Source organism: Beta vulgaris, chromosome 2, assembly GCF_026745355.1.
Source record: "Beta vulgaris subsp. vulgaris cultivar EL10 chromosome 2, EL10.2, whole genome shotgun sequence".
Lineage (NCBI taxonomy): Eukaryota > Viridiplantae > Streptophyta > Magnoliopsida > Caryophyllales > Amaranthaceae > Beta > Beta vulgaris.
The window spans coordinates 11,850,522-11,865,134 of record NC_079203.1 but is presented as its reverse complement, the minus strand read 5'-3'; the positions used below and the strand labels follow the sequence as shown (position 1 = coordinate 11,865,134).

The 14,613-nt window shown below is 37.0% G+C and overlaps 1 protein-coding gene across 2 annotated transcripts; it reads right to left on the bottom strand.

Moving 5' to 3' along the window:
* Positions 1–1,306: 1,306 nt before the first annotated feature.
* On the bottom strand, positions 1,307–14,385 carry LOC104906214 (defective in cullin neddylation protein AAR3). 2 transcript variants are annotated; one of them, XM_048638364.2, is made up of 9 exons: positions 14,123–14,385; positions 12,734–12,866; positions 11,561–11,612; positions 11,346–11,421; positions 11,154–11,236; positions 8,743–8,836; positions 3,943–3,988; positions 2,051–2,145; positions 1,307–1,837 (listed from the first exon to the last, which is right to left on the bottom strand). In XM_048638364.2, the coding sequence occupies exons 1-9, from the start codon at positions 14,205–14,207 to the stop codon at positions 1,554–1,556; spliced, it is 948 nt and encodes a 315-aa protein (XP_048494321.1). In that variant the 5' UTR covers positions 14,208–14,385; the 3' UTR covers positions 1,307–1,553. The 2 variants fall into 2 exon arrangements, with proteins under 2 accessions (XP_048494321.1, XP_010693243.2); XM_010694941.4 differs by having other exon boundaries at positions 8,743–8,839; positions 14,123–14,384.
* Positions 14,386–14,613: the final 228 nt, after the last annotated feature.

The following is a 14,613-nucleotide window of genomic DNA, read 5'->3' as shown; positions in this document are numbered from 1 at the left end:
TACCTTCAATTAGCCTCCAACCGTCGTCTTGGAGAATAGAGGGGGAGTCCCCAAGACCTTTAACCCCAACAAGCAAATCTGAACTATTCATATCTTTAATAGCAAAGTTAAAAGAGGCTTTGTAATTAGAAAGTTTGGAAACATCAATATTGATTTGGAGAAGGGTGGCGGGGGCGAAGGTGCACCAAATAACATTCTGACCCCCTTTGACCTTGACACTAGGAGGAGAAGTAGCAAGAGGGCTAGAAGCCTATATCCGGTAAAATAGATCCGTATCTATTGACCTGACATGAGACACTTTTTTCACTTGAAAGTGACCACCCTGAATAGAACTGAAACACGAAATAACCCGATCGACTTGAAGACAACATGACCCGAACACAAAGATAACCCGACCCGAATCTACTTGACTGAAGTGACCCGACAACAATGACCTGAACTAAAAATAATAATAGAATATCTTTTTGAAACAATAATTTATGTGTTTTATTCATTTGCTAGAAATGAAACTCGACTTTACCCGATTGACCTTACTCAAACCATCCCGAATAGATTTGAACCTACATGTTGACCCGACTCATCAGAATCGCATTTGACTGAAAATTTCATCGATGCTTACTCGAACTGGCCCGATCCGAAAACAAACTTGACCCGAATATGGCCCGACCCAAAATGGCTTGACTCGTACTCGACATATATGACCCGTTTACCAACTCAGCAGAAGTCAAAAAAGAGGGAAGAGTGAAGACTATCAGCCATGGCCTTAGACCAATTCTTTGCAAAACTACAAATGAAACAACTAACTTTTCTTAAAGACATTACCTCATTATTAAATATAAGTATGTTCTGGGCGAACCAAACAAACCAAACAAACCAGCACACAAACGAGAAGGGATGCATATGCTTAATAGAAGCAGCATTATAACAATGATCCAGGCCATGCATAAACTAAGAAAAAGTGGAAAAATTGCACCAGGAAGGGAGAAGAGGCCAACCAAAGAAAGCGTTAAGCGTCAGTAGAATATGCATCATGGACGGACACGAGAAAAAAAAAAGATGAGAGGCTGACTCACCATGATAATTACAAAATACACAATCTTGAGGAATGAAAATGTGCTTTTTTCAAGACAAACTTTAATCGGCAAATCATCATTACAAGCCATTTATAAAAAGTTTTTGATCTTAAGAGAAACATCTAACATCCAAATCCACTTAAATTCCACATCTTGATTTTGTATTTACTTACACCATGCATGTCTCCATCCTCTTTTAGCTTCAATGACTACCATTAGAGACGATTATTGACTAGCAGAAGGTTTCACTGGCCTTAATTCAAAAAATGATCGAAATTTTTACAACACATACTAAGAGATTACATTATTGAGCCATTTGTAAAGGTATGAACTATAGCTAGACAACTACACGAAAACTCACAGAAGGAACTATAACTGGCACCAATAGTATTCGTTAAAATGGGTTATGACAAAACTATGATATAATGCACTATATTATGACTACATCTTTCAAGTATAACATACCCTCTGCTCCTGATTCTACACACGAGGAGATGACAAAAGACCAGAAAACCCCTTTGAGAGGCTGCCAACACCACAATGACATTTTGACGAATTCAGTGAATTAACCTTGACAGTATTCAACCCTTCATCTGAATTATTTGCATGTGAAATCTCTGCACATCTCACAAACTGTTGCTGTTTCCTTCGCTTACAGTTAGTACCGGAGTTTATCACTTGTGAGGAAAGAGAACTGTTTTCCAAATTATTTCCCAGCAAGTCTTGCCGGAATTTTCTCTTTAGACCAGGGAAGTTTTTTAACCCTGCAACAGAAGTAAATAAAAATTCATATAGCTTGAGTTTCAACAAGGTAGGGTAATAAAAGTAGATCATTCGACAGCAGAAAGAGAGAGGGGCATTTTACCATCTTATCATAATTCTGCAAAAATTTAAGCATAGCACTAGAATGTAGCAGGCTCGAAGCAAATAAAGATCACTAGTAGCAAATGTCTTAAATTTGTTGCATAAATGCATACCTGGAAGAGGTTCTTCAGACATGGAAGGCTCACCCTCGTGATCATTACAACCACAGGTGACATTGTGACTGCTGCAGTTATTGGAGCCAGTGATTCTACACAGCATATTTAGTTGAGGTGAGCAACATCACACAGTAAAGAAAGGAATCAGTGGGATGCATCAAAATCAAAACGTAAAGTCAAAAGTTCATTACCAACCACTGCCTCTCAAAAAAGAGGGAAGATGTCGGTATGAATGAACCAAAATCATGAAATCATTTTACACCAACATATATATCGTCATAGTAACTTATATTGACCGTGTCAAACAAATATTCTTATTTTTTGGACTGAGACTTGTTCTCTTCACCTGCAATAAGCTTATTGGCTCTTGGGCTAAACTAAACTAATACTTTTAATGAACTTGGTAGCTCTTATCTGAAATAACCAGAACATATAAACAAATCTTTTCATGGTGAACTAAACAAGGGCAAAAAAGCTAAGACTGCTTTCAAAGCATTTAGATGAGGTTGGAAATTCTCCTATTTAATGCAACTTCTAAGTAGTACCCTCAAGGTATACAATAATCTGCAGCAATTTAACTTATTCTACTCAAGTTTCCTCTTTAATCTTCATATAAAATACTTACTCCGTTATTTATTACTTACATCGTTTCCCTTATTTGGCAATTCTCTATTACTTGCATCGTTTCTATTTTTGGCAATTCTCTATTACTTGCATCGTTTCTATTTTTGGCAACATATTCTCTCTTTCTCTCTCATAGCACATGGGGTTCCTTTTTTATCTCTCTCCTCACCTTGATCCTTGTGCAAAAGGAAATTATGCAAGTACTAAAAACGGAGGAAGTATAATCTTACAATAGTTCCTGCCAAAGTGCTGACACCAGATACTTCCATCAGCAGCAAAAACGTAATGGCTTGTTGATACCATACCTCTCCTCCTCCCCCTATCTGAGCCACATGGCCCACACACTATCCTCGACCCTCGTCACCTGCCCCTGGCCTTTCTCTCTGTCACTGATGCAGCTCATCCATGGCTGATCAATATCTAGGGAACCCCTTCTAGTTACGTCGAGCCACCCTCCAATCAGGAGTTGTCCTTCAGATCTCCTCCACAAACCATTATTTTTCTCTCGTATCATCCTTTGACCTCTCATAAAACCTCCTATCCTCGTCCTTTAAAAGCTGCACACAGAATTTTTATATCCATTTTGAATAAGTAGAGTATTTGATACCTACTCCCTCCATCTAATAATTGACTTCATACTTTCTTGGGCGGGCGTTTTAAAATAGCTTTACCTTTTCACTCTTATCCAATAATCTTCTTTTTCACTGTTTTCCTGCTTCCAAACACTTTCTCCTTTTTCTTATTTATTCATTCTATCTCTGCCACTTTGATAGTTTCAATTTTTATTGTTCTATATTAAACCATTATCTTAATCTCAACACCTATCGAATGTGGAGAGCTAATAATTAGGAAGGAGTGATCCTTACTCATAAGAAAGGACATTCCAGTGTTGGAATGATATTCCTATTAATTTAGGTTTGAGTGTTTTCCACAGTTGAAATTAGTCCCTTCAATAACTCAAATAATCCAGGATTGGTGGCAAAAATGTACCAAACATGTAACACAGCAAATAAAGCCTATTAATTTCATTATAGACAATATAATGCATGAGATAAAGTAAAATCATTAAAGGGTAGAAAAGTCCAAGACTAGTGATACCAACACAAAGTTTAAGCCTATTGCAACTCCAGCTCTTCTGAAGGCTCCATATAGCCCCAAAAAGCACATGATTCAAGTGACTGTTGCATATAGATAACGATACTGACATGTGATCCCATCTAGGATATACAAAGTGAATAAAAGATGAAGAGTGATAGAAATCAAACCTGTACATGTGCTCAACAAAGTCATCGATTAATGTAGGCCAAGCACCTGAAATTGATAGGCAAAGCAGAAGTAAATATTGATTAATAACTTTTTTATGACTCAGAAATTATTCTTTTTCTATGAGTAGGAAGAAAGAGTACAACAAAAGAACATGAGATCTTGAACGAAAAGAACAGTGCGAAACCACTGAAATAAGAAGACAAGGCTATTTTAGGAAGCTTTTCTTCAGACCTTGAGCCTCAACTGATTAGAATTATAAAACACAATAAAAAAAAAAAAATCCAGGGTAAACAATGAAAACATACTTGAGATCCTTCCTCTTAGAATTCACTAATTAGATATTAACTTCACTCAACACACACTAAACATTCCTTTAATGAGCTTTCCACATTGAAAGTGCCTTTAAATCAAACACATTGATAGAGATATCCATATCATCCTTCAGGTTCTGATCCATTGAGAATCCTGCATTCATGTACTCCTTCCATCCCCCCATCATATTGGTCTACTTTAGAATTCTCACTCATTTTTTTTAAAGTTGGTAAGATGAAGGGACCCTACTGAACTGGCACCTCGCACAGGTTCAACCATCGAGGTTTGCAAGTCAGACTCCTTGGAGGGAGGGGGGATGGTAAGGGAAACCTCACCCCCAAGGAGCCCCTAGTGGGATTTGATCCCATGACCTTGAAGTCATGAGGCCAAATCTTTACCACTGGTTGCTTGGTTAATTCTCACTCATATTAGATAAAATTTTATAAAACTACCTTTTATAATCAATTTTTTTTCAAATAAAACTACCTTTTAAAATTTTCTTTCATGAAACTACCTTATATAATAAATTTCTTTCAATATACTACCATTTTACCGTAAATGGGGTTTAATCACTAGTAATTGAGTCACCTTAAATTGCTTTCCTTTCTTCCCCTCTCATTCCTCTCTTCTTTTCTCGCTACACCAACAGCAACACCTACGGCGATTGTCATTTATTGATTAGTATTATATGTAAGCGTAAAGTGGTAGTATACTGATAAGAATTTGTTATCTAAGGTAGTTTTTTTGAAAAAAGTTGGTTATAGAATGTAGTTTATTGAATTTTTTTCTTTATATTATTTATTTTTGGAAGGAATCACTCATGGTGTTTTCAGTAACAGAAAACAAACTAGGCAGATACTTTGGAACAAAAAGAAGTGTCTAAAATGAACAAAAGTAGATAAACTCAGCTTCTCCAGAAACAGTCTTTCCTCATATGAGCAGAAATCCTCTTCAGATTTAGCATTATTGTCTTCCGTAGCATTGAATCCTGCCTATAATTTAAACGATCTGAAAAGGACCTGTTTAAACTTAATACATATTTTTGAACTCAGAAAAGGGCCCATCAGTTTTGCTTAGAACTAAATTGCCCAATCAACTAAACAAGCACTCATGCTTCTATAACTCCAAATGCCGCAGGCTATTGTTATTTATCACTTCGCATCCTTGCGTGAGTTAAATCCCATTGAAGGGGATAAACTGACTTGCAAGTTATACACTTGCCAAAAACCAATAGAAAAGGTTAAATTCCCATCTTCGTGGCAAAATTACACCCATTTAGGTAAAACCATCATTCTTACAAATGACCATGTAAGTTACATGGTGATTTCTCAGAATCGAAAACTCAAGGGAAAAATTCAAACGATCCCCAAATTCATCTATCCGAGACCACTGAATACTGGGAAATGTCTCGTGAGTTGGAGCAACCAGCATGAGTAAAACACTAAAACCTCCAAAGGGTTATAATTATCCATACAAGCTCCTACCTATCTCACCCGTCACTTGATGTGTCAGATGCACTTCATGAGCCCCAAAGGGTGTGGCCTCATACACCTCCACGAATGAAGCTCGATGTGTCTGCTTAAATTCTAGTCAATCCACCAAGGCAGCTCCAATGGCCATCCATACTCCTTGGCTCCTTGCACCTTTTCCTCGAACTATCATGTCATTGTCATTTGTAGGCTTGTAGCTCAATTGACTCTTATCGTCTTTCGCCTACAAGCAGTTTCTTGGGATCATGCTAAGGTCCTCTAAGGTTGTAACCAAAATGAGCATTATGATTACTGAAAAACCTCAATAATCACATCTTTTTGAAATAAGGCTGCAAGTCAACCATCAAGTTCTCAGAAACACAAATCACAATAATGTTCCCTTGAAACGAAAGCCTATTTTAGAGCTCCACATCTAAAGCCTACTCTTAATTCAATCTAGAGACAATCCCAATCACATTTCTAAAAGTTATATCCAATCGGATCAAAGTCAAGCCAAGGATCTCAATCATCTTGAACGACCCACCCTATGTGCTCCATGCGTACTCTCTATTAACAGCAATACTAACTAGTCTTACTTAAAAGTTGAAAGTGCATACTCCCCCAAAAAAGTAAAAATAAAATTTGTACCATGTACTCAATCCTCTTTTCTTATACCTAGTTAAAGAACTAACACAAAGTTCAACGAAATTATGCTATTAACTAAAGGTATTCACTTTCTATCCATCTATACTAGGTACCTAGGACAATCGCCAAAAACAATAGCTTAGGGAGACTGTTAAGTGTGAAGACAAGACAGCTTCACATTCTTCTATCTACACCAGGGATCAAAAACTCGTCCGTTCCGTTACAGAAAGGCCGTTCTGTAACGGATTTCAGACCCACTGTTCCGAGAAACGCCGTTATAATGCCGGGAGTTGGAATTCACACTAAACTCGCCGCGATACCATTCCGTAACGGTGGAACGCCGTTCTGTAACGGGTTTTATATAAGAATGCCCGTTATTTCTGAAAAAAGTTAAAAGAAGAAGAAGAAGCGAAAGAGGGAGAAGGAGAAACCCTAGATCTAGAAATTGACGACAAGATCCATCACAAAAAGACATTAATTGATGGGGCTTTTACTTGTGGGATGGAGGCGAGCCAAATGACATTGAATCTCGTGCCGGTTGTCTTCTCCGGCGACGGCAATCAGAGATGAGACGTGGGGCTTTTCTCTCATCTAAGAGTTGCTGACTTTTTACATGGTACCACGTGAACCAAAAACTGAAGGAATGCTTTATTTAAAAAGTGGCAGTACAACTGTACTTTTTTTATATTTAAAAAGTAGCAGTGCAGCTGTACCACAGCACAATTAAGAGTAGTACACCTCTTCTCTTCTCCTTTCTCTCTCAAACAGTGAACAACTATATACAGTAAAGTGTAAACCATTGTTTTTTTTTTCTTTTTGTTAGTACTACACTTTTGAACTTCAAACTATATAAATAAATAAATTTAAAATATATTTGTAAATATCCCAAAGAGTGCATTTATAATAGTATTAGACACAATTTAAAGAAAAAAACATAAAACAAAATCAAATTGCCACTTATGTGAATTTTTCCAAACACCGCGACGGCCGCGAAACGTTCTATTTGGCCGTTACGGGGCGTTCCCGCAAAAACGCGGCCGTTACCGCGAACGCGACCGCGTTTTTTTTCTATGATCTACACAGCTATTTATTTCTCAGACTGTTAAGTGTGAATATTCAATCAACACCTGAAGTCATGAACTATACACCAAGTCGCCAACAAAGCAAAACTTGTAAAGTTAAAATAAGCATATAGTTGCCACATTATTGCTAATGCCAGAAAAGCTTATCATCATGGACGACTTGATTTCCCTGATTGGGATGTACATCATGTCCCCCTCCAGATCAAATTGCACAGGTAACTGAAGCTTCTGTTTTCTTGATAGGCCTGTCCAAAAGCTTATCTGGACTTCACAGGACTCAAAGAGAAAGCAATAAAGAGCTGGTTTCAGGATGTCACAAGGGAGTAGGGACTAGCCTAAACTTGTCGAGTTGCAAACAACAGAATTGAGGGCATGGTCTCCATTCAGGTAGCTTAAGGAATAATAAGGACAAGGCATCTGAAGTCACTTTTATTATTTTACAGGCTTTGTTCATAACTTCTTGTATCAATAAGAAGATTGACTGTAGATGCACATGAAGACGAGCACAAACACAACATGCAGAGATAAACGAGGAAATAAGGAACAAAAGAAAATTGAAATTTTCGGTTGGAGAGTTGATAGTTACCCATTAGTTATGAGTCCTTGAAAACAAGATGAAGACTCCATATAAGATCTATGTATTCAAGTAGCAACAATGCAGAGAGGACGAGGGGGGGAAGGGGGGGGGGGATTTAAAGGCAAGCAATTACTCATCTAACCAAAAGATAGGCAGCTAGCAGTTTAGCACCATATAGTTAACACTAATTATTTAGAGCTTTCTACAAAGTGATCATCACAATATAAAAAAAAAGTCAGATCCAGAGCTATTGCATATTTCAGATTAAACCAGGATAACCAAACTCAAGCCTCCACCAGCTCATAATTTATTTCATGCCTATCCAGGCTGGAAGAATCGAGATCAGTCTGGCGTGCGGTCACTCAGGGTAGCAGAAACTGCTCTATTCAGAATGCAATACTGAGAAGAAAAGAATCAGATGCCAATGTAGCCAAATTGACATCCTTTAAGGTTTTATATATTCTTATGGATACATACACTTTTAGAAGTCTAAAACAATTACTAGAAAACAAGTTTAAAAAATAAATGCATAACAAGGATTGTTGAATCCGATGCGCAGCACAGGAGAACACCAAATCACAAAAGTACAATATACATATTATAGTCCATCAAGCACAGTTCCCTAACAGCCCCAAACAAAATCCCACCCATGACACGCTTGAAAACCCAAACACAATGAACTCCAGCTATATCAGAAATTAAAGAAATTAGTACCTTCTGGATCATACCCTTCCAGATTTTCATGTACACACCGGCTGAAAGCTAAGACTTGACGCCAAGTATCTTCAGATATATTGTACCGCTGGTTCTTCTGACATAACCCATTCAATCACAAGTAAATTTAACAGCATCCATAACTATCAGACCACTCCATTTTTGATATTCAAGAATCAAGAGCAAGGAGCTGAGCAGATGGAAAATTCCTGGAATGTTGGTTTTTTAATACAAAAAAGTCCACGTGAAGTAGATAGACTGTCTCAGTACACAGATTATCAGTAAATAGACTTGATTTGACAGGTTATCATCGATTTCAGCTAGCATAGGTTGAAGATTATATGTTGGTCAGATATTGTGTCTGTGAGATCATATTCATGTACTACTTGATTAGTATATTAAAATATAAAAGAAATAGAAAAAGTAAAAAAGAAAAAAGAAACTACTTCATCAAAAAAGTATGAAAGGAAAACCAGGGATGGGAAATGAAAAGGAGACAATCCTCATATCAAAAGTTCAGCTAAGCAAATAGTTGCTGGAAAGATTCAAGAGAATGGAGCACAATGACAAACGAACATGATCATTTAACCTGTGCCACAATAGTTCCCTATTCTACATGACTATATAAAAAGGGATTTGGCACTTTGACTAGCCTCTGAACTTCTAATTTCTAAACCATGAAAATTTATAGGTATATGGTACCCATCAATTAAATATCTATCTGGTAGCACCCCAGACATTTTAAATTACATGGTATACCTAGTCAGCCACCCTTCCCAAGGTCTCCACCACCACTATTTTGCCACAAAACAAACCACTAGGCACCCTCTTCACAATCCCTTGAACCACCATTAAAATTCCCACCAACTACTCTTAAAATAGTTGATGGGTCTAAAATGGTGGAATTGGTTGGCGGTTGTAGGAAATATGGGAAGGTAGCTGACGAGTAACTAGGGTGATGGAAGGGAGCACTATTATATCTAAGATGGGTATCTAATAGAAATATCAAGAACTAAGGGCTATCATTTGTAATCAAGATTTTGGGGTGTTACCAAATAGAAGTGGCAAAAACTAAAGGTTACATATAGTTTTCAAAGGTTTACGATCATACCCTTCTCTTTCACTCTTTAAAGTTCCCTTTTCTATTCTAACGATGTCCAAGACTGTTTATAAAATCTATTTTCACTACATATCTCTATTATATATGGGAACACTTGAGAACCTTGATGTCCACCCTTTTTGACCACTATACCCTACTTAAAAACAGAAAGTACAAACTGCAGTCCTCAGATTTGGAAAAAAAAGAGTAAAAATCGATCCCTAAAAAATGCACAACAGTTACGCGCACGCATAGTATGCATAAGACTAGTCTTCCATTATGACAAGAAGGCAAAGTACCTACATATATGCATAGAGCTAGACAAGCTTCAGGTGGGGTTTGGGTTTGAATAAGGTAACTCCAAGTGGTAGGTTAGCTCAGGTTGCGTCAATGCCAGTAATGAGTCACACAGTGCTCGACCCTAACCCAAATTTTCGAGTTCCGGGTGGGTCTAAAGCACTTTTTTATTATTTTATGCTTTTTTAATATAGGAAGTTTGCTTTTCAAGATGTTTTCCACTCTTTTTCCAAGTTTCAATCGGCAAAAGCAACTAATATCCATTTATATTGTTCCAACTAATGGGTAAGGCACTTAACACCACATAAAGACAGAATATGGGTTGCAAGGCCTGTTGGTACAATAGAGCTTAACCTGTTATTTGACCCGACACATCTTATGAGGGCGCATATGGAGCCAAGTCAATTAATCAAACCAAGACAAGAGTACTTCAAAAAGGTGTTGTAGGACAAGGCCATTACTGCATAAATGACCGAGTCAAGAGTGCCCAACCTCACACACATTGAATAGGATCTAACAAATGTGGGCAGACATGCACAAATTCATTTTTTAAGTGAACCAGATGATGAGAGATAAGGAGTTGCTTGTTCCGTTTTACTTCTAATTTCTTTTTCTCTTATATAGCTTCCCAATTTTGCTAGTTGTTTCAGGAAAAAAAAATTATCGAATTTTTTCACCTTTGACCCAAGGGGTTGACACTGATTAATCCATTTTCACCAGCAACTTTACAGGTTTTCGGGGTTGGGTTAAATCGGATTTCAAGCTGAAACATCTTGTTCAATACCCAAAATGTCTATCCAAAATGTTACTTCGATTAATTAGGGTCAGGTTTCCAAGTCAGACCATTTGCAAAATTTCTATCCAAAAATGCATCATAAGAACATATCAGAATTGACATGGAACAAAAGACATGCACACAGATTAAAATGATCTGGACGTGCAACAACCGATAAAGCATAGACAATGCTGTCAGGCAATGCTAAATGCACTTGAAAATGGCAAAACAGCCTCACACCTCAACAAAGACACACCACTGATTAAGTAGCCGAAACCTTCCAGAAAGAACTAGCTTCCACGCAGCAATTGCCCTGCTTACAGCTAATAATCAACAAAAGAACAAAATGCATGAGAACTTCTTTCATCTGTAGAAGCAATAAAGCATGTTATAAACTTATGATAGGGATTAAAGAGGAGTAGAAAAACATACTGATGTTCTTTTGACCATTTTCCCGACAGACGAAGAATACAAAATCATAGAAATTAGAAAATCCTGAGTAGTCCCCCTGGAAATATAAATAATGAAACATATTATGGTACACATATATAAAAATAATCCCTATCAACAAAAACTGTAAGTACTAAAAGTTCTTCTTTGGGGACTTAGGATGTATTCGCTTATGGCATACAAAAATTATATCCTACCGCAAAATTCAGGCAAGAGATAAGCCTCTGCAGTTCATCCAAAATCGAAATCCTGCCAGCGGAAGTTTATAGCAAGATAAGACAAATTGTTAAAAATCTTAAAAAGGTAAATATTAAGAAATCAAAAGCCAATAATTGAACTTAGAAGAAAAACTAGTTCATGCATTCACTACACCTAAGTTCAAGGAAAAAAAAGGTAGCTAGTAAGTACAGCTTTTTTAGGTTTCCACATGCCCGTAACCCAATGATATCTTCAGGCTAAAAATCATCATGATCATATCCACTCATGCACAGTATCAACATATTGTGACAAACTAGAGAGCAAGTATGATATAGCTCAGATAAAACAGGGGGATGGTGCAGGAAATTTGAGGATGTCATCGTGATTTTAAACAATAAGAGTGAAGAGTTCATGGATTTGGCTTGAAGAAACCATATTATTTGGGTATTAAATCTTAACTTAAACCAGACCAAAAACTTGAATTCCCCTTCTTAGTATTATAGCCGTGTTTCCGTTTCTTTGTTCTTTTTCCTTTCCTTCTTTAAATCAAGCAAATGAATTAAATCAAAACAAAAGTCAAGTACTACAAAACTAGAATATTCAAATTTAACCAAAAACAGCAAGTTTGTCTTTCAAATCCTTTTGTTTGACCAAGATGTCTGATTAGTTAAGCAATATTTAGTTGGTTTCTCTATATGTGCTTGCACAAAACTAGGAAACGGGACATGAGGAATACCTTATTTTCTGCAGATTCATGCACACAAATCCAGCAATGAAAGAGATATTGAAGCTAAATTGGACGATACACATTCAATCAAATGTATACACTATTCTCACTAGATTATTCACTCCTATACGGCATTTGAGTAACATAATTGTCTAGAAACACACAAACCCCTACAGGATTGATCAAAATCCTATATAATCAGAAATGCAAAAACCACCATCCATTTCGAAGTATAGAATCTGTCATCATTTTTGCTATAAAATACTATGATAAACAAGCTTGGCTGAGGCTCAGCTTTGCATCTGCATTATATATTACAGTATCCTGACCTTTAATTTATGAATTTTTATAATAGAAAAGCATAATCACTTGTCCTGGACTCAATCACTCAACTTCATTAAGATTTAAGAATGTATCTCTCTCACTTTCTCAATAGAAAATTTACCTCAAACTCACGCTTGAGTCCACTATTTTTGTCAGCTGGTACATTGCTTCCCTTAACAATTTAACCTTTTCTGAGTCATCATTGAGCATATTATGTGCTTCGCTATAAGAATGTACATTCCCTGATTTTATATCTGCCAAACAAGCCAATATAATTGACAAATAAACCCTTTCAATACATGCTGGAAGCATTGATCAGAAAATCCCCATAGAGCAACTGAACCAAAAAACTTAAAGAAAATATCCTTGCACAATCTTATATGAAGGGGGTCTGACTGCCACTGAGCAGAATAACAAAGGATTTCATTTAGGTTCACCTTGTCCTAAATCCAAATAACACAAAATACAATCCTTTTCAGCACCAATTAATTCTATGAAGGGGGGGAAGAGAACACATAAGAACTTCAAACACTAACATGGCAACCACCCACTAAAAGGATAAACCCCAGCAGTGAGCAGTCCCATTTTAATAAAACTAGGTCAATGTATACATCAGTAGATCACATATTCCCTATGGCTTCATTAATTACTTGCAATCTTGGGAGACAATATTCCTCTCCATAGATTCGCCCCCTTGGGCACCAAACAAAGGCACATCTAGCCTCTAGGAACAACTCTTATAATACACTTGAAGACAGCAGTCAAGGTACTATTTCGCCCATTCGAGCTAGGGCTGGCTTCTTCGCCTCATTGTGTTTGTGTACTTATATTGAGGGTGACACATTGTTAACTCTTGCCCGATAATTAATGTAACTTATATTTTACTGAAACAAGAAAATGTAAAATCATAATTTGAGGCTTCAACAAAATGATAAACCAATCTATCTTTTACTTGCAATTTTCCTCGTGCTATTATATAAGAGTGCTGACGAGTTCTTGCCTCCTCAACAATATCCTATAGAGGCAATGCTGCTTGAAACTATATATAATAAAAATTAGTTCATGACTTCTCCAAACACTAACACTCCACTCTGACCAATTCTTGCTTCAAAGTTCGAAATGTCGCAACTTTTAACAGATGAAGCCAACCAATGAAAGCCATATTAACAAAAGAATCAAACGTGACGCATCCAGAATTCAGGCATTCACCATTTCTCAAAACCCAAAATAAGCAAACAAATTCTTTAACATTGAAGACACGCTAATTCTGACAAATTTTTCAAACACATCGACCAATAAAGAGAGCAGAACATAGCAAAAATTATAACGCTAACTTATTTCTCAAAAACTTTAGTGTCATACAAATAGCAAAGATATACAAAACTTGAAGAAAATCAACTATTATCAAGAAAATCAACTACTCAAGAACAAAAATTATAGCTCACATTTAAATTATTTTGCAAAAATTTCAACGAGGCAAAGAACTAAGAAGGGATTGAATGGAAATTACCGCAAAATCGGCGATAGATATCAAAGATGTCCAATTGGGTTGAATCGGAGTGTTCCATTGAATTGACTTGGGGTTTCAATCTCATAAAATCAAATTTACAGTATGAGATGAAATGAAACCCTCAGCAATTCCAGCTCTCTGGTATTATCTCGCTCACTTTCTCTCTCCTCTGTCCTCTCCTCTCCTCTCCTCTCCTACTGTCTTAATACGCAAAGTTTGAGTAGTGCGTCGAAGGAGAAGTGTTGGCTATTAGCTTCTGTTACGAGACAGGAATAGCTAGATAGTGATTTTATGTTGTTGGGAATACGGCTGCTTATGGGTCGAGCCGTGGCCGAACTGCGGTCAGCTCGGTTTGTGTTTGTTTAAGTTTATTCAAGCTTGAGCCGAGCTTGAATCTTAACGAGCCGGAATTTGTTGGAGTCGAGCTTTGCCAAATGGTAAATGAGCCGAACTCCAACTGTTCACGAACAAACTTGACTCTGTATCACCCT

Coding starts and splice junctions, on each gene's coding strand:
- LOC104906214 (XM_010694941.4), bottom strand. CDS start 14,207: ATGAGATTGAAACCCCAAGTCAATTCAATGGAACACTCCGATTCAACC. Junction 11,237..11,345: donor AAATGGTCAAAAGAACATCA/GTATGTTTTTCT, acceptor GTTGATTATTAG/CTGTAAGCAGGGCAATTGCT. Junction 2,146..3,942: donor TTTGTTGAGCACATGTACAG/GTTTGATTTCTA, acceptor TATGCTGTGTAG/AATCACTGGCTCCAATAACT.